The following is a 24,147-nucleotide window of genomic DNA, read 5'->3' as shown; positions in this document are numbered from 1 at the left end:
AGAAGAGAGCTGGATTCTCCTCTCTGCTTTACCTTCAATCTGTTGTCACATGTTGCTTTGGTTGAGGTACATGAAGAAGAGCTGGTCTCAATGACTACCTTTGAGGCTCTTGGAGACCCCAGGGACCCTTTGCCATACTTGGAGAACTGGTGGTCTAGACCAACTGACAGCAGGTGCTCTAGTACAAACAGTAACAGTCCCTGGATTTCTTGAGGACATTCCAGATGCCAGATTTGAGATGTTGGAGTTGCTCCAAAGCTGTTGTCTTGAGTTTTCATGCATGAGTACAGCCACAGTAAGTGCGTCTATAGCACACAGGACACATGGTGACTCTAGGGGTTCATGGGTATTCGTAATTTAGAACTTGCCTGGGGTAGGGCAAGGGCACAGGCTGGCTGGAACCGGGTCCCCAGGGCTCCACTCACTGAGGCAAGCAACCAAGCAGTGAAGCCCAGCTGACCACCTTGGGTGACAAGCCCAGTCAGAGCCTGAGCTACTGCAGTCCACGAGAGGCACCTCTTCCTGCAGGGACTGACCCAGGTCCCAGAGGCCACTGTCCTAACAACCAAGCCCTACTCAGGCACAGGAGCAACAGCTAGTGAAGCAGCAGCAATTTGGACCCTGGCTGCATGTCAGAGTCACCTCTGGGGCTTCTTGAAGTCCCCAACATCAGGGACCCATTAGATACTGTGGAGCTCCTGGGCACGGAGCCCTCGGAGAGCCGTGAAGCTCCCAGTCAAATGTGTAGCAGACCTTTGCTTTGAACTCTAGGCAAAACTACTCAATGAAAACAAACTGCTTTCTTGAACACCAACAACTGGAAAATACGAAGCCTTTACTTTCTTTGGTGCTACAAATACTCCCTCAAGAGACATCCAGAGGATTTTCAGAATGAAAGTTTGAGTAAACAGAGAAGGTTCTAGGAAAGAGCATGATGACTTCTGGACTCCAGAGTCCTGTGCTACTAATAACCACTTCCTTCAAGACCCTATTTGAGCTCAGCAGGGTGTATGTGAGCAACCCCCATACCTGTCCTCCCACACACTCTCTTTAAACAGGAAAATTCTACTGAAAAAAATGCATCTTAAACGGTAAATTAAGTAAAGACCATACCACCATAGGATATGGGCAGGCTGGATGATAAATCCAGAAGGGTAGATGGGATTGTAGACCCCCAAACCTAGCTGCCCGCCCCTCCCCCTCCTCTCTCTCCATACATTTTGTAATAACTGTGATAGGTGATCCCTTGCCTCTTCCTTTGCCATTCCTGAACTCTTCCCCAAAGCCCCCGCCTATGCACTGAAACTGCTCAGAGGCAGTCAGGGCCCCCAAAGTGTTTTGCCAGCCCCCAATGAGACTCTGTTGCCAATAGCCTGGTTTTACTTACATCTTCTCAAGAAAATAACTTTCATAGGACAATTGAAGAAATTCTATATTAAACAAAAAACCCAACACCCCTGCATTACCACTTCTGAATGTGTCAGATGAAATTTAGCATACCTGTTCTCCAAAGTGCCCAGTTTCAAGATTTCTGTGTTCCTGATCTCTATAGATGTTTTCAGGGCTTCTGAATTCTGGGGACTTCCCTGTACTGCACAGTCTGGTATCAGGCAGGCCAAGCACTCTCCACTTCCTAATGAAACTACCATCCCTTCAAGGTAGCAGGTCCTGGCCATATGTTTCCCCACACAGGTGCACACACGTACACACTCTCCCATGTTACACCTCATTCATTTCTCTTCCAAGCTTGGGAGGTCCAGGGTTCAAGGGCTGCACATAGGGCAGCAAGGTACAGTAGGGCCTGTTAACCACGCCACAGGGAACTGACAGGGCCTGAAAAGGCATAATCATCAGACAGATACATGCATTCTCCTGCTCTTGAGAATCCAGGTATCACCTAACCCTGTGGAATAGCAGTCTGTGCATAAAAGTAAGGCAGATGCCAGCTGAGGCCTGGCACTGCACTTGGGCCTTGCTGTCCCTCCCTGCCCCTGGTCTGCTCATGTCGGGCTCTACAAGACGCTGTCTGTTTTGATGTTGTAGGGGAGAGGTAATGTGCAATGATGCATAGAACTTAAGGTACACAGAAAAGAAAAATGCCTGCCGGTGGTTTGGGTTTCAGGAGATGGGATAGAAAGGAGGGGCTAAAAGGAGAATGAATTCTGGAAGAACTATTAAAACACATTTAAAAAAATAATGAAACCTATAGGAATGGTAGAGTTCTGAGAAAATAATGGATACTTCAGGGTTTCCAAAATTTCACGTACCCAATAGGGATTCTGAACACAGCCCACTGCTCAGTTTTCCTTGATTCCAGTAGCCATTGACATAAACAAAAGAATGCCAAAAAGCAAGCCATGCAAGGAGAGAATTTTAGGCCAAAGTCAAATTTTCACACTCTCTCTCCTCTCATGGGGCTGTAGTTCATGATGTTATAATGGATGAGTCAGTGCAATCCAAACACCAGAAATTTTATAATAAATCTAGTTTGAAATTATAGGAAGGCATCATAGCACCTTATTTTATTACTGTAAAACAGTGACAGTTATGACAGTGATGATGGCATCTCTGTAGTTTTATAGAAACATCTCTAAGAAATTCTAAGTTGTGTAGTGGAGAATTATCGTATTTTGCTGTCTATAATGTGCACCCACGTTTTTGGCCTAAACTTTCAGTGGAAGAAATCTTTTGTTTTAATTTTTTAATTCAAATTTTTATTTTTTTACATTTAGGTATTTGTTTTTTGTATTATAAAGGAATTTTATCATTTATTTTTTTAAACATATTATGGTACAAGAGATTTTATGTAACAAATAATTACAAAACACAAGAACAGATACAAAGTACAAGAAATTTTATGTACTGGTAACAAATGTATGATATTTATGTATCACAGAAGGTAAGAACTCTTCGTCGTTGCAAATTTGTCGTAATTTCAACAAAACAGATCAGGGTATTATTTTGCATATGGATATCGTTATTGATTTCTAGAGTTATACTTTTAACTCATAAGCATAAGTAAAAGAATTAAAAACATTTATACAGATACAGAATTAGTACTACCCATGTATAATGCACATCCTTATTTTTCCCTCAAAAAATTTGGGCAAAAAAGTGTGCATTATACATGGAAAAATATGGTAATTACAGAAACAGAAGAAAATGTGTGAGATTTTTGTTGGTCTGGTCGCTGGTTCAATGAAGAGCTGAATTGACTCATACTAGAAGCATGAGTACTATTTTTAAAAATCTCTGGGGAAGTGTGGTTCTACCACCGTAGGTTCCTAATATAATACTCATTTCTATTTGTGGTATAGTTAATACCATCTTCTATTTGGTCTTTCCTCCGTTAATATAAATAACACCCTTCACAGATGTCCTATTTTCTACATATTTAATTATTTTTAAGCTCCAGATATGTAATTTATGCCCTTTCTGACCCTATAATGGGAGTTGGGGGAGGTTCTGAGCCTTTCATTAGCCCCCTCCTTTCACCAGGCCAACTAAACACCTTGGCAACATTCAGAACAGTTGCCATACAGAATACTATGGCATCACTGAAAGGGCTGAATGCTTCTACAAATCCCTGCACACCATGCTGGATCGTTCTTCTCCCATTGTAACCAATGGCAGCACCTCCACCTTACTCCCTCAAGTGCTAGAATTTACTGGGAAAACAAAGACCATGGCTAGCTGCCATGGTTACTAGCTTACCTTCCAGGCAGCCCTCTCTTCCAGAGAACTCTCCTAGATCTCCACCATGGTTCAGGCATGGTGAATGTGTGTCTGCATTTCCTTCTTCTCTGTCCTCCTGAGCAATGATGGGTGTGGTGAGATGATAGCCTCAGGGGGTCTTACTCTTTATTTATGGCTCTGTGACACTTTCAAAGTGCTAATGTTCCTAAAGGCTGGTATATTATTTCTCAAATCCTACAAAGACTGGTTGGTGGGGGCAGGAAGATAGGTGGGGGCAGGAGTTGGAATCTGTACAGCCTATAATTGCCTCAAGTTCGTGAACTGTTAGTATAAAAATACTCTTGCAGACTTCAATGGTTGAATGAAAATTCACACTCATTAAACACCATGGTCGAGAGGGGACAATTCAGCCTGTGTTATAAGAATAACTTCACAGCTTGAAGTTCAGAAGACAAAATAGTAAGAGTTGTAATTGTAATGATTGTATTATATATTTTGCACTCTCTTTTCCTTTGGGTGTGTTGGCTTCTCTGATCTATCCTACAAGTAAAACAACAGAAGGGGAAAACAGCCACTCAAATTTGGAAATACCAGATTTGGTGTCACTCCCTTTAGAAGCACTTTCCTAACCCTTTGATGATGGGCTCACTACCCACGGGAGGCTCCCTTGAGTGCATTTGAACCCTGTTACAGCACTTATCACTGTCTTGTTAGTGCCCATTTTCTGGTATTCTTCCCCCATGGAGTGAGCCCTGGAACAGTATCTTGTTCTTCTATAGTATCCTCAGGAGGTAGCATGTGCCTGGCACAAAGATGGTGTTCATTATAAACTGAAGAAGAAATCCTGGAAGGAAGGGGCCCCAATTGCCTAATATTCTTTGGACAGTGTCTAGCACAGAACCATATTCCACCAAACATTTATGAATGACTTCAATGGTAAAGTTTTGCTAAAGGTTTTCATATTCTGTAACAATTACTCAACTATTACTACTCTAGACAGTGTGAACTGTCCAAAAAGCCTCATGGTTGCCACAGTTACATGTTTATAGAATCCTATTTATATTCATATATTTATATAAATGTTTTGCCTGATAATAAAGGTAGGAAGTGATATACCTATGGTCTATAGAAGAAGAGATGAAAATAGAGCACAAATGGCTCAGGGCCCTTTGAGGGCAAAGTGTGGCCCAGGCACATGTGCCCAACTCCAGACCAAGACAGAGGCCTTTGATGGCACTGGCAAGCAGGCAGCAGGCAGCAACAATTAGATTGACCAAGGAATCACTAGAATGCAGGCACTGTGAGTCCTTCCAGCTAGAATAACATCTTTTTAATTTATAGTATCCAAGCACTCATCGAATACAACTTTTACCATGCATTTTTAGAATCTAGAGTTTCATGGTCTCTTTGGAAAGAAATTTAGCTGAATATGTTCCAATCAAATATGATTGGCAGGATTTTCTAAAACATAGCAGAGGAGTAAGAGCAATTATAAACTTTTAAAAGTCTATCCCTCTGTCATGCTCTAAATGGAAAAAATGAATACATAAAACCATAATTCCTTCTATATGGTTCATTTAAAATCCACTCTCACAATATTAATTTAGGGAAGTGTATCAGAAAAAAATACAGCTGCACAAGTAACTGTCTTATTAACAGTTAGTTAGAAGCAGTGTTTTCTGAGTGCTCCCTAGTTAAAAGTCAGTCGTCTGTTTTTCACTTTCCTTAGCTCTCTCTATCTCCCTCTCAGAGTCACAGTTCTCTTTCCTAATATCTGCTGTTACTGCACTAGTGACCTGAGAAACTACCCACATCCTAAGAAATACATCTTTTCTTTAAAATGCTGTTTTCAATGACTTGGGGTGGAAAAAAAAAAGTCTAGCAGCGAGTAATAGAATTTTCAGGGGAGGCTTTAGCTTCATGTACAGAGCATTTGAAAACCCCAAATTCCAAAGCAACACATGTATGTATTTATGCATAACATCTCCAAAACGAACAAAATGATTGCAGATGAAAAAAAAAGAAAAGAAAAAGCCTAAAATACATCTTTGTAAAGAGAGTCTAACCTTTAAGTATTCTCAGAGCTGACAGACCCTAAGTAGACATAAATTTCTTAGTTTCCTCAACTCTGTCCTCAGAGTAAACTCCAAGAAAAACCACAACAAACCCCAGAGAGCAGGTATCACCCACAGCTGGCCGTTGGAAGTGTACCTTTTTTCAAGAACAGGTCTTTAAACGGGGCCTCCTTCAGTGTGCTGTTGTTCAGGTGGTCACTGGACATAATCGAGTCGTCTGCAAAGGGGAGTCCAACCTTTATTCAGCCCCCCCAGTTCAAAGCATCCCTTCAGCCTCAGGCAATCTCCTCTTCAGGCAGCTCAGAGCTGCAGTTATAGCCAGCACGGTGTGTGTGTGTGTGTGTGTGTGTGTGTGTGTGTGTGAGAGAGAGAGAGAGAGAGAGAAAGAGAGAGAGAGAGAGATTGAGAGAGAGAGAGAGAGAGAGTCTCTCTACTGTATCAGTGGGGCTCAGCCCAGGTGCTAGACTCATGCTGTGGCTCCGACCGCAGACTGTGGCTACCAATTATCAACTGCCATACACAGAAATCAGGAGCTCTGCGGCAGGAAGCCAGTGGTGTCACAGAACAGATAACCAGTCCATGGTCTGAAATCCTGAGAGCAGCTGAACACTCAGTGTTTTACACAGCAGCATAGAGCAATGATTAGTCTGCATTTTTTGTGTTTGGCCTCACAAGAGACATGTTACACACACAGATGAGCGGAATGCAGCTAGACAGATCATCAAGGGGAAGTCTGCAAATCTCAACAGAATATTTCTTCCTTTGATCTCTGTTAGAAACTTTCGTAGTTGAAGAAATGGACAGGGAGAGAGGGAGAAAGGGAGGGAGGGAGGGAGGGAGAAGGGAAGGGACGGAGTGAGGGAGTGAGGGAGAGAGAAAGGGAGAGGGAGGAGGAGACGGAGGAGGAGAGAGGAGAAGAGAAGAGAAGAGAAGAGAAGAGAAGAGAAGAGAAGAGAAGAGAAGAGAACAGAACAGAACAGAACAGAACAGAAGAGAGAGCACTTACCTAGGCAGCATGTGCAAGCAGGCAGGAACACTTAGCTACTCATGCTTCTCCGCTGTGGATCCAGTTTCAAGAGCATGTCCCCATTCAGAGCGCACACAACTCCTCTCACGCCAGGAGCCAGGCTGTGGACTGTCCTCTGGGTCCTCCTCTCCCCAAAGCCTATAACTGAGCAGCTTGCATGGCTCTTGCAGCTAAGCTCTGCACTGGCAACTGGCAGTCATAACCACACCAGGAAACACTCTTGGTTTCTCTATCCCCCGTTCCCTGTCAGCTCTTCTCTGTTTTCTCTCCCTCCTCTCTTGTCATCATTATTTCTCATTATATGATAGTATAAATATACCACAGAGAATCCTACAAAGTCAGGATTATCAATCTTATTATGCAGTTTTAGTTTACAAGGTTCAGAAATTACAGAAAACAATCCCAGGTGATGAGAAAAGGCAATTCAAATACTAAAGCAGTGACATATCTCAAGAGGACGCTTTTGCTTGGTTCATTTTGTGCAAGCACAGTCTCTTTTGTCCCCTGAGGTCTAAACAGTTTGTTTCATATGTGTGTAAAACACCTCCGGTGCATTCTGATGCCCTGGGGCTGTGTAAAGAGACTTAAGAAAAGGCTGCATGTCTGTCAGAGCACTTTTCAGAAAAAATCATGGTGGCCTCAGTGAAAAGGACAGCATGCCATGGTAATATTGCAAATAACCCCCACCACAAGCACTGCTCTGTGCCCAGAATAGCCTTTGTTTTTTCTTATTTAGAGTAAATAGCAATGACATGTGGGCCATAACAATAGTTTTGGCTGTAAGAGGAGTTGTCAAAGCAAAACTAAACTCTGTTGGTTACTACCAGCATTAGAAACAAGGACAGTTACGTCAGCAGTCGGTCCCTGCTGTCTGCCCCAGCATGTCACCTGGGGCCAAGAACAGCTTCTGGGCTTGATGTCACCTCCTGGTCCTCTTGTATTCTAATTACTGGGGATGTGGGGTGGGTAGGAAAGGAACAAACGAATCATCATGAAGATTTTTCAGAGATTTCATGTGGGTAAAAGAAATGGGAATTTCAGCAGGAAAATTAACCATTGTATATATTTGCATGTGCCTATCAAGATAGCCTTATTTTTTGGAGCAATTCACAAAATTAAAACGCAACTCCCCTCTCTTGTTATACTTTCCTCAGATTTCCTCTTAGAGTCATATGGCTGGGTGAATGAAGAGCGGGAGGCTCCAGAGACTGGGCTGAAACGTGCTCACCCAGCTCAGGGAAGCCTCAGAGAAGAGCCAGCCTCGGAAAGGGTCTCTTGGGCAGTCCCTTGTCCATGCAGCCCTGAGGTTGTCTTCTGGGGATGGTACTTTCTAGTCAGTTTAGTCAAGGTGATAGGATCACTCTGAAATCAGGTCCTTCAAGAGGACTATTCATAAGATTGTATATGACTCTTAGGCAAGTCTGTGTTTGAAAATCAGAGATTCAGTCAACATATGGAACCTGAAAATCTGTTCTGTCATATTTTTTAATGGATATATTAGCATTTTTACATAGTTAGAAATAGTCCACTTTGGGGTTTTTAACATTATTTAAAATGCATATTTCATGTATTAAAAAAATGAACACATTTCTAATGGCTACAGGATATTCAACTCTGCCTTAACATACTTATTTTGTTTGGCTGGCTTCCTTATCAACTGGGAGTTTGGGTCATGGGAATCAATCTTAATTAAGCTCCTTGTTCATCTGTTTAATTGTTCTCACTGTTTAATCTGTTTTAAAATAAGTTTAAAAGCTTTTGACTATGGATGACAGTTTATTTTCAAAACACTGCCCACACCTCACACTAGGCTGGCTGGCATACATTCCTGTGGGATATGTTCTGCACTCCTGGCTGAGATGGGTATCCATCAGAGCCACCTCGGACTGTGTCTGACATGTTGCTCACCACGCTGCAGGGTTAACTCAGGCACAACACCACTCTTTTGCATTCACTGAAGGGTTGTTGGGGCTAAGCCACCAGGTGGTGTTCTTAATTTTGTTCCTATTCCCTTTTAAGCACCAGCCTGAGGAGGATGCTTCAGAAAGAAAACACATGATAAACATCTCATTCTAGCTGGCCCCGATGGTATATGGATCACTGGAGCTTTTTAAATGATAGGTGCCAATATTTCTTTTCCCTTAATTCAGAGAAAATGGCAGCACACACAGCAGAAGGGTGTGGGAAGAAACTAGTCAGCTGAAAAAAAACGCAAAAGTAGGAAAGTGTAAAAAAAAATTGCATTCAAGATCTCTTTTCTCCCTACTTGTCTTTAAATATACATCTTTAAAATGAGTGTTCTGATGGCTGATTTTACTAATGTAAGTTTTGTGCAATTAATAAAATGTCCCAAAGCTGTACGAGGTTTCCCTGTGTAGCAGAGGCCTCGGAAATGGTGTCAGGAAGGGACACCTAAGCCAGACATTTTCACAAGGGTTGGTTGATAGCAACAAAAACCTGAAGAGCCTCTGCTCTTCACAAGCTCACTCTACCAACATCTTCAAGGTTTTGTATATAAAGGTCTTCAGTTCATTAATTCATCTGACACATATTTACTAAGAAGTTACAGTCCTTAGGAGGAAATATACTGGACCTTCAGTGTCGTCTGACAGACAAGCATTTACTGTAGGGTCGACTCGTCTTAGGTTCCATTTATAGATAGTTGCTTATTTAAGGAACTGAACAAACTCTAAGGATTGGCTTCTAGCCAACATCGGGCTATAACAAGCTGAGGTGGCTAGAGCACCCATGATCTAAATGGCCAAAAGAGTCAGCACAGGGCAGGGATTTTAGCTCAGGGGCTACTCAGAGCTCATTAGATTCAGAGAAAAATCTCTGGATGGTAAAGATGTGAGCTGCTATACCAGAATTGTTCTCTGTTGCATATAATCTGGGTTAGCATCTAGCTTGGTCCAAGCCTCTGATTTCATTACAATGGGATCTGTCATGCCCTGCTATCTGTTCCTTACCACCTTCCCATTCTCCCACCCTCAGTAGGTATTCCAACACAAATTTTCACAGATACAGATCATTTGGAGAGTTAGGAATACCTTTACAATGGTTACATAGCAGAAAATTAGCATGTATAATCATTTATAAAGATCTACTGTTATATTCTAGGTACTTTCAAGCACTGTACTATATCTTTTATATTGATACCAACCCTGTGAGGCACATTTTCTTATTCCCACTTTATAGACGAGGGAGCAGAGGCTCAGAGAGGGTAAGTATTTTGTCCAAGGTCAAATGGCTGCTAAAAGGCAGGCTAGGAGTCGGAACCCTGGGCAGTCTGACTCAGAAGCTCCTACCCACCCACCTATCATTCTGCTAAGTGGGTAGTGAACCAGAATTATCCAACAGCCAACAAACTGAAGTCTCCTGAAACTAACCAAAGGATTTTAGTCAATTTATATGGATTTATATGGATAATTTTAGCCTGATAGCCTCATTCCTTTTGGGCAATAACTTGCAAATCCATGTTAAAGATTCTGTATCTCTACACGTTGCCAGAAGCTCTTGGAGCCATTTCATATGTCTCCTATACCTGTTAGTGTCATTTCTGTTAAGAATCAATGGCCCTGTTCATTATAAATTCTCATTCTTTGAGGTTTATGACTATGCGGTAAAATTTTGCCCTGAGATGAAATTTTCCACATAAAAATTAAGCCCTGGAATTTGGCCTTTAGAAAACAAGACAGTACATTTTCAGTAAGGTTGCTATGCTTAAAGTTGTGAATGAGGATTTTAAAAGAACACAAACTTTGTGTTCCTGCACACTCAAAACATAGTAATAGTTTGTTTGATATTTGTGAACATTAGCCTATAGCATAGAATAATTTACTAATGTATTCTTGGTGCTTAAAGAATACAACACAGAGATGTGTTTATGTAGAAACGTGAGTGCTCTGCATGTGCTCCAACCACAGTGCTTAATATCCCATCATTTGGTAGAAATGTCCACAAATGACACGATGGAGCTAGCAAGATAAGGTGGATTAAAAGTTTATTAAAATAATTAGTCTAAATTGAATAGCCTTGAAATAGCTTCCTAATATGCAACAATACTCCCTGTATTAACAGACTTTGGAGTTTACCTTACACATTATCTATGCCACTACAGTAATGTTTTCCTCTAATGGGAAAAAAAAGAATTACATCTTTTTCTGCAATTATGGTAATATAGATTTTCATAATGGCTAAGCTACTCCTCCCAAGTGGGTTGTACCCCTTATAAAACTGCAGCTACTCTTCCAAGCCCCAGAAGAAAATGAAAGGCAGTATAAAGTTGTACCGTGGCTAAATTCAGGGGCCAGTTAGACCCAAGTTTGGGTTCCAGTCCTGCTATCTAACTGTGTCAGCTTGAGCTAAACCCATTTCCTCATCTTTAAAATGAGGCTAAGAATACCTATATCATAGGGTGGTTGAAAGGATAAAATAACATATAACCTTTGCTACTCAAAGTGTGGACCAGTAGCATTAGCATCAGCATCACCTGGGAGCTGGTTAGAAAAGCAGCACCTTGGGCCCTGTCCCAGACCTAAATCAGAGCCTACATTGATCCAAATCCCCAGGTGATTCATCTGCACATCAAAGGTTCTTCTGAAACTTTGGTCTAATTCAAACTCCTCATTTGGATTAAATGAGCAAATCTGGGGCTCAGAGAATTTGTGGTTTGTGCATACCACACAGAGGAAATGAGAGCAGAACCCAGGTCTCCCATTTTATGCCAAAGTGGTTGCTGCTCAACAATGACTTTCACAAATAGTACTCAGCATGTAAGTTTGTGTGCACATGTGTTTAAAATCATAATGCTGCCCTTCTGGGCTAAGGCAGGTACCAGTACCACACAAGGCAGGTGCTTCTTGCTGTCCTCCCAACTGTGCTGAGGGGCTGTTACTGATCCATTCATACCCTGTGGGAGAAGCAACAGGGGTTGACCAGAGCTGTCAGGGCTCATGAGAATGGCAAAGCCAACAAACTTATGTTAACTGAGGCTCTGGTGTCAGAATACAATACTAGGATATTTGGCATTCTTCTTAAAAACTCCAGAAGTCCTTCAGGAATCCTGGATGCTATACGAGGTCTGGCAATTAAGTTAGTGAACTTGCCACTGTGCGCTAACATTTGGCAGCACTGTACAAACAGCATGGTAAGGTTTTATAACCTTGGTATATCAGTGTTTCACAGCTGTGTTCGTGTTGACATGTGGCAGTGTCTTGCTGAGTGGACCTCATTGTTGCGTGTTTTTCTGTGCCATCATGAGAATGTCTGAGCTTGAACTACAGCAATGAACAAACATTCAATTTCTTGCTAAACTTGACAAGAGTGGAAGTGCAATTAGGAACATGCTAATCCAAGTTTATGGGGATAATGCCATGAAGAAAATGGCAGTGTACAAATGGATCAAATGTTTTTCGGAGGGGAGAGAATGCGTCACTGATGAAGAGAGGTCAGGGTGGCCAGTAACAAGCAGAATTGACGAAAACATTGCAAAAAATTCATTGAATTGTGTGTCAAAATTGTTGGTTGACTGTGAGAAGCATAGCCGACCAAGTAAGCATAGAGAAACAGGAAAATCTTAATTGAAAATCTTGGCATGACAAAGGTGTGTACAAAAATAGTCCTGAAAGAGCTCACAGATGAACACAAGAAAAGGAGAGTCGAAGTTTGCCAAGACCTTTTGGAGAGGCAAGACGATGTTTTGGGCCATGTTATCACTGGTGATGAAACATGGGTGTACCAATACTACCCTGAAAAAAAGCATCGAAGTGCGCAATGGAAGTCAGCCAATTCTCCAAGACTAAAAAAGTTCCATCAGTCCAAATCAAGAGTCAAAAAGATGTTGCTAACCTTTTTTGACACCAGAGGGATTATTCATTAAGAATTTGTACCAAATGGACAAATAGTTAACCAAGTTTACTATTTGGAAGTGCTGAAAAGGCTGTATGAAAAAGTCACACGAAAACGACCTGAACTTTTTGCCAACAATTCATGGCTCTTGCATCAGAACAAAGCACCAGCTCACAGGGCACTGTCTGTGAGGGAGTATTTAGCCAGTAAATAAATAACTGTATTGAAACACCCTCCCTACTCACCCAATCTGGCCACCAGTGACCTCTTTCTTTACCTGAAGATAAAGGAAATATTGAAAGAAAGACATTTTGATGACATTCAGGATATCAAGGATAATATGATGACATATTATCTGATGGCCATTCCAGAAAAAGGAGTTTCAAAATTGCTTTGAAGGGTGGAATAGGCTCTGGAATCCGTGCATAGCTTCCCAAGGGGAGTACTTCAAAGGTGACCATAGTGATATTCAGCAATGAGGTATGTCACACTTTTTCTATGATGAGTTCACGAACTTGATTGCCATACCTCGTATGTTAAGAAAGAATTCTAATTTCACCTTCTGGAAAAACTCAAGTGTCATGAGCAGAGTCTTCTTAAAGACAGAATTATGAAGATGCTATTGGTCTACCGCTATGAATGTGGCCCAGCTTTCTCACGTCCTCTCCGGCCTCCCTGCTTCCTGAGAGAACCAGACAATATGAAAGTACAGTCCCGGCACTGGAGAGTTCTAGAAACAGCTTTCCACTCGGTTGCATGTGTTCTACCAGTGGTCAGCTGCTGGCACCCCCCAAACTGTTTTCTCTATCAACAAGGTTACTGATGGTACCTACACAAAACTGACATATCATCATCAAGGAGAAGCTCTTTAAAAGGGGAGTAGAAATGATCTACTGGAGGCCTTTTGTATTTCAGGTGAAATATACACATATTCAATATAAAATCACACTGAATATATGAATATTTAAAATATTCAATGTGGTTACTCAGAAAAAACATTTCATTTGCTTTTCAAATATATTACATTTCTTGATTGCATCGAAAAGCTGGAAGGCTGGATAACTTTCACAAGTCATCCTATTTCTGGATAGACCATAAAAAATGAGGCTCTGGTGTTTATTAGATTCTAGATACTATTATTCTAGTTCCAAGTTCTTAACCCCATAAAAACTAACTGCCCCTTGAGAGATGTAAACTCCACTTTCATTAGCACTATTGTGCATTTTGGTACACATACAATTATGTGGCACACATATGTGGCATCCATATTTGGTGTGTGTGGTTGCTAAATTACTGAACACTGATTATTATTCTTGAAGATTCAAATGCAGTGGTCCCTTTGCAATCACAAGCATTTCTTGGCTGATGTGACTGTGGAGGAAGGGTCATACTATTATCCCTGGAGCTTCTCATTGTCTTGCTTACAAATTCCACGATGTGTCCAGGTAGTTCTGAGACCTTTAGATTCCTAGCTTTGGTGAAAGCATTGATTTTTTCAAAGATCAAGATAAAGTCACAGCACATCCCAGTTACTGTATCTGAGCTGAGCATATGCTAAGGCAAAGCACTACAAAAATCACAGGCCAAAAGCCCAAAATCACATCAGCTCTATATAACTATATTCTGATTTCATCTTTGGCACTTTAAGACTAGCCTAGCACACATATGCTTTAACCACAAGAAGCACTACTCCTGGTATTGGATCACCTTTGAAAACATGAGGTGAATCCTCATTTATGTCGGTTTCCAGAGTTGAGCATTTACTATGTGCCGCTCACTGTGAGGGAACAGGGGATACAAAAAAAATCCAGGAATGTCTTTGTCCATGAATTCTCCAGTTCATGTCCTCAGCAAGAGCTAGTGAAATAGTGAGACTGGTACAACTCAGTGCAGTGCTCAGCAGAGGACTTAGAAAGAAGCAAGTGAATGAACGAATGAATAAATGAATGGGGGTCCTGTAGAAACGTACAGAGATATTCTTAACCTAAATAACAATGATAATAATAGCTAACACTTATATAGTACTTACTATGTGCCACGCAGTATTCCAAAGCAATTTACTCATCTAATTAAGTTTTACAAGTAGCATATGAGATGAGTACTACAAGGTCTGACATTTACATCCACGAACTCATCCTAGAAAAAGTGCTACATATCTCATTGCTGAATATCACCACGGTCACCTTCAAAGTACTCCCCTTGGGAAGCTGTGCACCGATGCCAGTGTCTAGTCCACCCTTCAAAGAAATTTTGGAACTCTTTTTCTGGAATGGCCATCAGAGCTGTCCTCGTATTACTTTTGATGTCCTGAATGTCATTCAAATGTCTTCTTTTCAATATTTCTTTTATCTTCAGGTAAAGAAAGAAGTCATTGGGGGCCAGAACAGGTGAGTAGGGAGGGTGTTCCAATACAGTTATTTATTTACTGGCTAAAAACTCCCCCACAGACAGTGCTGTGTGAGCTGGTGCATTGTCGTGATGCAAGAGCTATGAATTGTTGGCAAAAAGCTCAGGACGTTTTCATGTGACTTTTCCATGTAGCCTTTTCAGCGCTTCCAAATAGTAAACTTGGTTAACTATTTGTCCAGTTGGTACAAATTCATAATGAATAGTCCCTCTGATGTCAAAAAATGTTAGCAACATCGTTGCAACAAGTTCGCGAACTTAATTGTCAGAACTTGTAGTTATTATCCGAATCTTACATATTAAAAAACTGAGACACAAAGAGGTTTGCCTAATGTCATACAGCTAGTTAGTAGTGCCAGAACTTGAACCAGGAAATCTCACTCCAGAATCTACTGCTAACCACTAACCAGGCTAACTCTAAATGTGGCGGGTCCACACATGACACCCGAGCCAAATCCTATTTTTAGAAGGGCCTTGATCTACAAGCCCCATTTAAAAGATGTATGAAATGAATTAATTCTTTGAGACCAAGGCTCTTGCAAGGGCTGGAAGTAAACAGAGTGTATTAAACTTCACCATACAAGAAGGAAGTCTTCACATCTCAGGGAAGACAATATTGGAAGCAAACTTAATAATTGTACCATAGGGCAATTTTCCTTTATGTTAAACTAAATGTGTCCTCTGGCAAATTAAGGCTATTGTCTTTTATGCCTTTCCTTTTCTTGGGCTCTGAAAAGATGAAGTGGCTGGCTCTATACTGCTAGTATAAAAAGGTAAATAAAAATAAATACAAATATTTATAAAAATCAGATTTTTCCAGAAAAAAAGCACACTCTCTCTCTTTTTTCTATGTCTAATTTATTATGTCCGTAATCCTTTCTTTTCTTTCAGACTCAAAATGTCCTTTTCATTTAGGGATTCACTGGATCCTATTCTAATACTAAAGATTATAATGTGCCTGAAGGAACTGTTCAGTTTAATATCTTATTCATTTGTGAATTAAAAAAGTATGGAAGCTAAAACATAATTTTTAAACACACTATGATATCAAATTTCTTTGTTTAAAATGAGAAGTCTTTCTATGTAGGCAATGAAATCACCACATGGAAACATGAAGAATTTAGGTGCACATGAGGCCCTTGGTTAACCATAGATAATGAAAATCAACTGAGCTTTATGAGGACATCTTGCCACTATAAACCAGGCAGAAACCAAAATGTTTGGTAGAGTTGGCACCCATTGATCAAATGGTCCAAGAGTGCCTTTTATGTGGATAAGGAGAAATATGGTCCTGTTTTGATTATAAAAGTGACCTTAATCAAGTCTGCTATTCTCAACAATAAACACACAAATTAGGAAAGCAATAGAATACAGCAAAATAGAGTGGCAGTAATAAAAATGTTTGGAATTTTCACAGGAAGAAAGGTTTTCTGGCAGAAACTCACTTAATCTTGGTTATACAAATAAAACTGATTTTTTAAAAATTTAAAGGGCCAGAAATGGTAATATCATAAATGGCTTTACATTTTTTTCTTGTAATGTGCCTTACAGAAAAACTTTTCAAAAATTGTCTATTACCATTTAATCCTCTTAGAGACAGCTATAGCCTTACAAAATGTATTTCTCAAATAATGACACTTGAAAATTGAAATTACTCCTTGATCCATGTGCTGCAGAATGGATGTTGTATTAGCAGGCATGAAAACAACATTAGTCTCATTGTGCATCTCATTCAGAGCTCCCGGGTGACCAGTAATGTCAATGAGCAGTAATATTTTGAAAGTAATCTATTTTTCTAAGCAGTAGGTCTCAACAGGGGGCTTAAAATATTCAGTAAACCATGTTGTAAACAGATGTGCTGTCATCCATGCTTTGTTTTTCCATTTATAGAGGACAGGTAGAATAGATTCAACATAATTCTTAAGGGCTCTAGGATTCATAATGGCAAGTGAGCACTGGTTTCAACTTGAAGGCACATTATTCCCTAACAAGAGAGTCAGCCTGTCCTTTGAAGCTTTGAAGCCAGGCAATAACCTCTCTAGCTATCAAAGTCCTAGATGGCTTCTTCTTCCAATATAAGGCTGTTTCATCTACATTAAAATCTGCTGTTTAGTGTAGCCACCTTCATTAATTATCTTAGCTAGATCTTCTGTTGCAGCTTCTACATCAGTATTTATGTTATGAAGATGGCTTCTTTCCTTAAACCTTATAAACCAATCTCTGCTAGTTTCAAACATTTCTTCTGCAGCTTCCTCACTTCTTTCAGCCTTCATAGAATCGAAGAAAGGGCCTTGCTCTAGATTAGGATTCAGTTTAAGGGAATGTGATGGCTGGTTTGATCTTCTATCCAGACCACAAAGTTTTTCCATATCAGCAATAATGTTTTTGTTGTTGTTGTTGTTTTTAATATATATCATTCATCTATTCACTGGAATAGCTACTTTTAATTTCCTTCAAGAACTTTTCCTTTGCATTTACAACTTGGCTAACTAGTGCAACAGGCCAAGTTTTTGGCGAATTTCTGCTTTCAACATGCCTTCCTCCCTAAGCCGAATCATTTCAAGCTTTTCATTTAAAGTAACAGATGTGCTACTCTTCCTTTTACTTAAACACTTAGAGGCCATTGTAGAGTTATTAATTGGCCTAATTTCAATATTTTGTGTCTCAGGGAATAGGTAGGCCTGAGGGGAGAGAGAGAGAAATATAGCCATCTATGGAGCAATGAGAATACACACAACATTTATCAACTAAGTTTGCCATCTTATATGGCCATGGTTTGTGGCAACCAAAACAATTACAATAGTAACATCAAAGATCAATGATCACAGATCCCCATAACAAATATAATAATCAATAAATTTTAAATATTGCAAAAATTACCAGAATGTGAAACAGAGACACAGAGTAAGTTGCTATTGGAAAAATAGACTGCCAATAGACTCGCTCAAAACAGGATTGTCACAAACCTTCAATTTGTAAAAAAACAATACCTGTGAAGCACAATAAATGAAGTGAAATAAAGCAAGGTATAACTATAGTTGTTTGAAATTTATCATATTTGAAATATAATATGGGAGATTCACTTTCAGAATAGTGGAGTAAAGAGCTACATGGACCCACTCCCCAGGAAAACAATCATTATTAAAAAATAACCATTTAGGGTTCTAGGATCCAACATGGTACAGTAGATAACTGCAGTGTTTGCCTCCTCCCATGAAGACATTAAAATTACAATTAAATTATAGAACAATCAACCATCTGAAGTCTAGCTGAACATATGTTTTATAATTAAAAAAAAAGAAACCACAGCGAAACTGGAAGGAGGGGTCGATACACTGAATGGCCTGACCCCAAACCTGTGTGTGCCAGTTGAGAATCAGGAGAATCAGGAGGGATATCTCAGATGTAGAGGTTCACCCTGGAGGAGTGAGGGACCCCAGCCTACCCAGGCCAGAGTACTGGTGCCAGGAACAGGAGCCCCTACAACATCTGGCTGTGAAAAACAGTAGGGATTCCGACCATTGGGGTGAACTGGAAGGCTACAGGAAACCCAGACATCCTCTTAAAGGGCCTGTGCACAGACTTACTCACTTGCAGGTACTTGCCCTGGGCTCTGGCAGAGGGACAGTGACTCAGGGTGGGGGGAGGGCATCAGAAACATGGGGAGAGACTGGGTTGTGTGGCTTTGTGGCAAAGGATAGAGGGACAGTCGCCATTTATCCAGTGTGGGGGGTCCTTCTCTTTTCAGCTGGCAGGCAGGCACCATCTTTCCTGTGTTGAGCCCTCCCCCCATGCCCATGGCCAAATCTGAATTGGAATTGGACTGGTGAATTTCACTCACTCCACCCTGGTGACTCCCTGGGACCCCACCCTACCCAACTTGCCCAATGCTGGAGGGACTTTCTTGGTGAGCAGCCAGCCCGCCCCTAGTTGAACACTTTCTTGGATAATTATAGGGGGTCCGTGGGCCCCACGTGGGTAGCAAATGGGGCCTCCGTATGCTCTGAGATTTCTGCTGAGTAGCTCTAGGCTCAGTACTGGCACCAAACCAGGATCTACATTAACCTGGTGAAAACATTTGTCTCACCTTGGTGACACCCTGAGACCCCGCCTCACCCAATTCATATACCACAACGAGGCTTTTTCAGTGGCTGAAACTTACGAGAGCCAACAGGTGGCAGTAGGTCTTGCACTATCCTGGCTTTTTGCAGAACTATCCAAAGCCCAGTACTGGTGGCAACTGTCTTCAGTTAATAGTGTGACCACTCCCACATACCTCCAGGTTTAGCACAGGCAGCAATCAACCATAGATCGCTTTGTAGCTTCTACCAAGTAGTCCTTGGTCAGTTATAAGCAATGGGTGACCTAGACCTGTACGAGAGCCCCTCCCAAGAGGTCCCAGAACCAACATATTTGGAGGTCAGCTTCAGACTACAGCAGAGCACCACCCAATTAGCCCCACAAGTGTCACATCAAAAAGGTGGTCTCAACAGGCACCAGAGCCCCCCCCCCCCCAGTAGCCTATAAGCTGTGGACGTGGCCAAAGCCCACATACAGTTAGCCTGAGAGTATATATGTGTGTGTGTATATATATATATATATATACACATTTATATATATGTGTATATATATATATATATATATATGAATAATAAAATGGCAATAACTACATATCTATCAACGATTACTTTCAATGTCAATGGATTAAATGCTCCAGTAAAAAAGCACACAGTGGCTGAATGATAAAAAAATAAAACCCTTACATATGCTGACTACAAGAGACACAGTTCAGATTGAAAGACACGCAGATTAGAAAGTAAAGGGATGGAAAAAGATTTTTCATGAAAATGGAAACAACCAGACAAAAACGCTGAGGTAGAAATACTTATACCAGACAAAATAGACTTTAAAACAAAGGTTATAACAAGAGAAACACTACTTCAAGGGGATGTGTGCATCCACATGTTCATTGCAGCATTGTTTAAAACGGCCAAGATGTGGAGGCAGCCTGGGTGTCTGTTGATAGATGAATGTTTAAAGAGTAGGTGGTACATACAAGTACACACAATGGCATATTGCTCGACTATGGAAGGGAATGGGTTCTGGCCATCTGTGGAGGCATGTATAAACTCAGTAGATTGTCAGACAGAGAAAGACAGATGCAATATAATTTCACTTATATGTGGAATCTAAAGAACAAAATAAGCAGAAACAAACTCATAGATACAGATAACATTTTGATGGTTGCTAGGTGGTAAGGGGATTGGGGGACAGGGTGAAAAAGGTGAAGGGATTAAGAAATACAAATAGGTAGTTACAAAATAGTCATGAGGATGTAAAGCATAGGGAACGTAGGCAATACTATGGTAATAACTCTGTAGAGTGCCAGGTAGGTAGACTAGTCAGGGGCATCACATCTTAAATTATATAAATGTCTAACCACTATGCTGGACACCTAAAATTAATATAAAATATTGAATGTCAACTGTAATTGAAAAATTTAAAAAGGGCTGGGGAAAGGTGAAGGGGAATAACAGGTGCAAATTTCCAGGTATAAAACAAATTAGTCATGGGGATGTACTCTCAGCATAGGGAATACAGTCAATAATATTGTGATGGCATGGTATGATGTCAGATGGTTGCTGCACTTATCATAGCGATCGCTTCTTTAGGTATGTAAATGTTGAATAACTATAGCGTACATCTAAAACTAATACCGTGCTTCCCCGAAAATAAGACCTAGCTGGATAATCAGCTCTAATACATCTTTTGGAGCAAAAATTAATACAAGACTCGGTATATAGTATCTTATATATTATTATATTATATTATATTATATTATATTATATTATATTACATTACATTACATTACATTACATTACATTAAAGACCGTGTCTTATATTATAGTAACATAAGAGGAGGTCTTATATTAATTTTTGTTCCAAAAGATGCATTAGAGATGATTGTTCGGCTAGGTCTTATTTTTTGGGAAATGCGGTATAATGTTGCATGTTACTTATATTTTAAATAAAAATCTTTTAAAAAATCATCATTTAAAATCTCTGAAAATTATCCAAAGGGTGTACAGAAAACTAAGAAATATTTAGGAATAAAGTAAACCTAAAGCAGGAAGAAGGAGGGAAATAAAGATTAGAGCAGAAAGTAATTAAATATAAAACAGAAAAATAGAAAAAAATGAACCAAACCAAAATTTACTTTTTTGAAAAGATCAACAAAATTGACAAACCTTTAGTTGACAGACAAAGAGAAAAAAGACTCCAATTATTAAAATCAGGAATGAAGGAGGCGACATCAGTACCAATCTTGCAAATATAAAAAGGATTCTAATGGAATAACATGAACAACAATGTAAGCCAACAAATTAGATAACTTAGATAAAATGGAACATTCGTGGAAAGGCACTAACAATCAAAACTGACTCAAGAATAATAGAAAACCTGAATAGACTTGTAACAAGAATTGAATTAGTAATTTTATAACTTCCCATAAAGAAAAGCACAGGCCCAAATGGCTTTATTGGTGAATTTACCAAACATTTAAAGAATAAATACTAATTCTTCACAAATTATTCCAAAAATAATAAAAGGAGAGGAAACTTCACAATACTTACACTTACCCTGATAACAAAACCAGATAAAGACATCATAAGAACAGAAAATTATGGACCAATATATCTTATGAAATTACATGCAAATATCCTCAACCAAATACTAGGAAACTGAATCCAGCAATATATAAAAAAGATTATGCATCATGACCAATTGGGATTTATTCTAGGAGCGCAAGGTTGGTTTAACATCTAAAAATCAATAAAGTAATACACCATGTCAACATAAGAAAAGACAAAAACCATGTGATCATCTCAAAAGATTTAGAGAAAATATTTGACAAAAATCCGACACGCTTTTATCATAAGAACACTCAACAAACTAGGAATACAAGGGCATCTAGAAAAAGACCCACAGCTAACACCATACCTGATAGTAAAAGTTGGTTTTCTAACTAAGATCAGGAGTAAGATAAGGACCCCCATTCTTGCCATTTTTATTCAACATTTTAATGTATGTTCTAGCCAGGGAAATTAAATAAAAAAAAGAAATAAAAGGCATCAAGAATGAAAAGAGTCAAGCCATCTGTATTCACAGAGGACATGATCTTGTACATAGAAAATCCTAAGGAATCCACTAAAAGACTATTAAAATTCACCAAGAAACAAGTCTATCAAAGTGCAGGATATAAGTTCAATAGACAAAAGCCAACATATTTCTATTCCCTAGCAATAAACAACTCAAAAGTGATATTAAAAGACTATTCAATTTTCAATAGCATCAAAAAGAAGAAAATACTTAGGAATAAATTTAACAAAATAAGTGCAAAACTTAAACTCTTCCAATTGCAAAACATCATTGAAAAAAATTAAAGAACCCGAATAAATGGAATATCCCCCACGGCTCATGGATTGGAAGTAAGATAATTCACAGATTGGTCTACAAATTTAACGTAATTCCTATCAAATTCCCAGTTGTTGTGTTTGTTTTTTAAAAAAGAAATAGAAAAATTATCCTAAAATTTATATAGAAAAACTATCCTAAAATTCATATGGAAATTCAAGGGACCCAGAATAGCCAAAAGAAGTAATCAAATAGTGTGGTACTGGCATAAGGCTAACTATTATCAATGGAATAGAATTGAGAGTCCAGAAATAAACCCTCACATTTACTGTCAGTGCCTTTAAGTTTTTTTTTTCCAAACACTTTAATGTAAACATTTACTGTCACTTCATTTTGGACCAAAGTGCCATGACCAATCATTAAGGAAGAAGAGTCTTTTTCAACAAACGATAATGGGACAACTGCATATCCACATATAAAAAATGAAGCTGAACCTCTTCCTTATACCATGCACAAAAATTAACTCAATATGGATTAGGGATTTAAATGTGAGAACTAAAATTATAAAAGCCTTAGAAGAAAACAGAGAAGTAAATTTTTGTGATTTTTAATTAGGCAAAGCCTTCTTAGTTATCCCACCAAAAGCACAAGCAACAAAAGAAAAATAGGTATATTGGATTTTATCAAAATTAATTATTTTTGTGCTTCAAAGGACACTATCAAGGAAAAGTGAAAAGACAACTCACAGAATGAGAGAAAATTTTTATACATCATATACCTGATAAGAGACTTGTATCTAAAATATATAAAGAACATTTACCACTCAATAAAAAAAATTAAAAATGGGCAAAGGATCTACATAGACAGCTCTCCAGAGATAATATGTAAATGGCCAAAAAGCACATGAAAAGATGCTCAGCATCATTAGCCATCAGGAAAATGCAAATCAATACCACAATGAGATTCCACTTCACACACAGAAGGATGACTATAATCAAAAGACCAATAACCTAGTGTTGGTGAGAGCATGGAGAAATGAAAACCCTCATACACTGCTGATGGGAATGTGTAATGATGCAGCTGCTGTCTGGCAGTTCCTCACAAAGTTAAATATATAGTTACTACATGACCTTGCAATCCTACCCAAGAGAAATGAAAACACATTCCCACAAAAAACTTGTACACAAATGTTCCCACGAGTAATATTCATAATAGTAAATAAGTTGAAACAACTCAAATATTCAACAGGTGAATGAATAAACAAAATGTGGTATATCCATAGAATAGAATATTACTCAGCCATAAAAAGAAATGAAATATGGATACTTGCTATCACATAGGTGAATTTGAAAACATCATGCTAAGTGAAAGAAGTGCCACAAAAGACCACATACTATGTTATTCCATTTATGTGAAATGTCCAAAATAGGCAAATCTATAGAGACAAAAAGTAGATTAGTGGTTGTCCACAGCTACTGTGTTTCCCCGAAAACAAGACCTAGCCGGGCAATCAGCTCTAAAGCGTCTTTTGGAGCAAAAATTTTTATAAGACCCGGTATCATATCATATCATATATCATTTCATATCATATCATATCATATCATATCATATCATATCATATCATATCATATCATACCTGGTCTTATGTTATAGTAAAATAAGACCTGGTATTATATTATA

At 39.3% G+C, this 24,147-nt stretch overlaps 1 protein-coding gene across 3 annotated transcripts in view; it reads right to left on the bottom strand.

Annotated features, from left to right (window-relative positions):
- The window catches only part of LDLRAD4 (low density lipoprotein receptor class A domain containing 4), a gene marked incomplete at its 5' end in the record, with an annotated part of 627,426 nt that overhangs the window by 37,666 nt on the left and 565,613 nt on the right, over positions 1-24,147 (bottom strand). Inside the window, one exon of one of the 3 annotated variants that reach the window (XM_081078519.1) lies at positions 5,908-5,977. The exons of the other annotated variants lie outside the window; for them this stretch is intronic. Within the exon in view, the coding sequence (XP_080934645.1) occupies positions 5,908-5,977 (70 nt within the window). Of the gene's footprint in view, positions 1-5,907; positions 5,978-24,147 lie in introns of those variants that run through there. 3 annotated transcript variants of the gene reach the window in all.

Source organism: Rhinolophus hipposideros, assembly GCF_964194185.1.
Source record: "Rhinolophus hipposideros genome assembly, chromosome: 17".
Lineage (NCBI taxonomy): Eukaryota > Metazoa > Chordata > Mammalia > Chiroptera > Rhinolophidae > Rhinolophus > Rhinolophus hipposideros.
Note: the sequence above shows the minus strand (reverse complement) of the source record. Positions and strands in the feature narration are given on the sequence as shown.